The sequence below is a fragment of the Grammomys surdaster genome, unplaced genomic scaffold (genome assembly GCF_004785775.1).
Source record: "Grammomys surdaster isolate TR1022 unplaced genomic scaffold, NIH_TR_1.0 1057, whole genome shotgun sequence".
Classification (NCBI taxonomy): Eukaryota; Metazoa; Chordata; class Mammalia; order Rodentia; family Muridae; genus Grammomys; species Grammomys surdaster.
In genome coordinates this window covers 229,414-230,730 of record NW_021605476.1, presented here as the reverse complement: position 1 = coordinate 230,730, position 1,317 = coordinate 229,414, and the positions used below count along the sequence as shown (strand labels likewise).

The 1,317-nt window shown below is 49.4% G+C and overlaps 1 protein-coding gene across 1 annotated transcript in view; it reads right to left on the bottom strand.

Moving 5' to 3' along the window:
• Nucleotides 1-1,317, bottom strand: part of Acsbg1 (acyl-CoA synthetase bubblegum family member 1) — a 59,669-nt gene that overhangs the window by 18,102 nt on the left and 40,250 nt on the right. The window contains exon 8 of the mRNA XM_028783336.1: nt 773-949. Within this exon, the coding sequence (XP_028639169.1) occupies nt 773-949 (177 nt within the window). The remainder of the gene's footprint in view (nt 1-772; nt 950-1,317) is intronic.

The following is a 1,317-nucleotide window of genomic DNA, read 5'->3' as shown; positions in this document are numbered from 1 at the left end:
GAGAGAGAGAGAGAGAGAGAGAGAGAGAGAGAGAGAGAGAACATGTGATGTTTGCCTTTCTGGGTCTCTGTTACCACACTCAGTCTGATCTTCTCTAGTTCTATCCATTTGTGTTCATGAGTTCATTTTTCTCGACAACTGAATGATAGTATATCTCTGTACCATATTTTTCCATTTTTTAATCTTTAACTTTTTTTTAATTTAAAGGTGGAGAACTATAGAAGAAAGCAGCCTATGTTGACTTCTAGCCTTCACATGCTTGCACACAGGTGAGCACATGAGCACATATAACACACACACACACACACAAAACGACAACAACACCCAAACAAGTACATTCTGCCTCCTCCTTCCCCCAGCAGTTTGCTTTAGGAATAAACATGTGATACTGTCCAGGCTACCAAGACACCATGTTGGGGGTGACAGCTAGGTGGTTTCTGGGAACTTTTCCTCATGGTTAAAAATAAAGATGCAAAGAGTAGGTATATTATATGAGATTGGGGTGCAGGGAACTATGCCTACCCTCTGACCATCTTGTGGTCATACTCTGAGGAAGCAGTAGCTTTATGGTTTATACGACTTTCCCTAATTGTTTGGTCATCTAAGTCAGGCTGTACAAATAGCTGCTGAAAGAACTCTGAGCGCTGTGTGCACCGGGAGCCAGCAACCTATGGACACACAGGGCCCATAAACACAAGCACACACCTGGGGGTGCCCTTGCTCACAGGTTGGAGGGCACACACAGGACAGGAAGTCAGGAAGACAGACTGACCTTTAGGGCATCTGAATCTGCAAAGCAGACCTGGGCCCCCCACTGGATGCCCGTCCACAGGTCGTAGATCTGGGCAGCAATGTGGCTGAGAGGCAAGTAGCTGACCACTACCTCCTGCTGCACTTCTGCGGGCTGGATATCCCCAGCCTGACTGCCGTACCGTGCTGTCCATGTGATCTGAGGGGAAGGAAAATGACCCCAGCAGGTCCACACACAGTCCTCGAAGTACGTAAAGCAAGGTCTCCTTAGGCCTTGAGCTACCTCTTTACAGGTTCTCAGAGTAGGTAGGTGCCCTCTCAGGCATTTCCACAGGCTCTGGAGACCCCCAGGGACAGGCCTCCCATCTGCTCCCTTCCCTTTTCCCTCTGCAGGGCTCTGTCTATACCACAAAGGGGTGAACGTTCCAACTAATCTAGCTCCTTAAGCCGAGCAGTCAGGGAGGCTTCCCCAAGAGGCCATTGAGGCAGGACCACAACCCAGAGTCACCACATCCCACCTATCCATCTGGGTGTCTGTCTACAGGAACACAGCCCAGAGTCACCGCA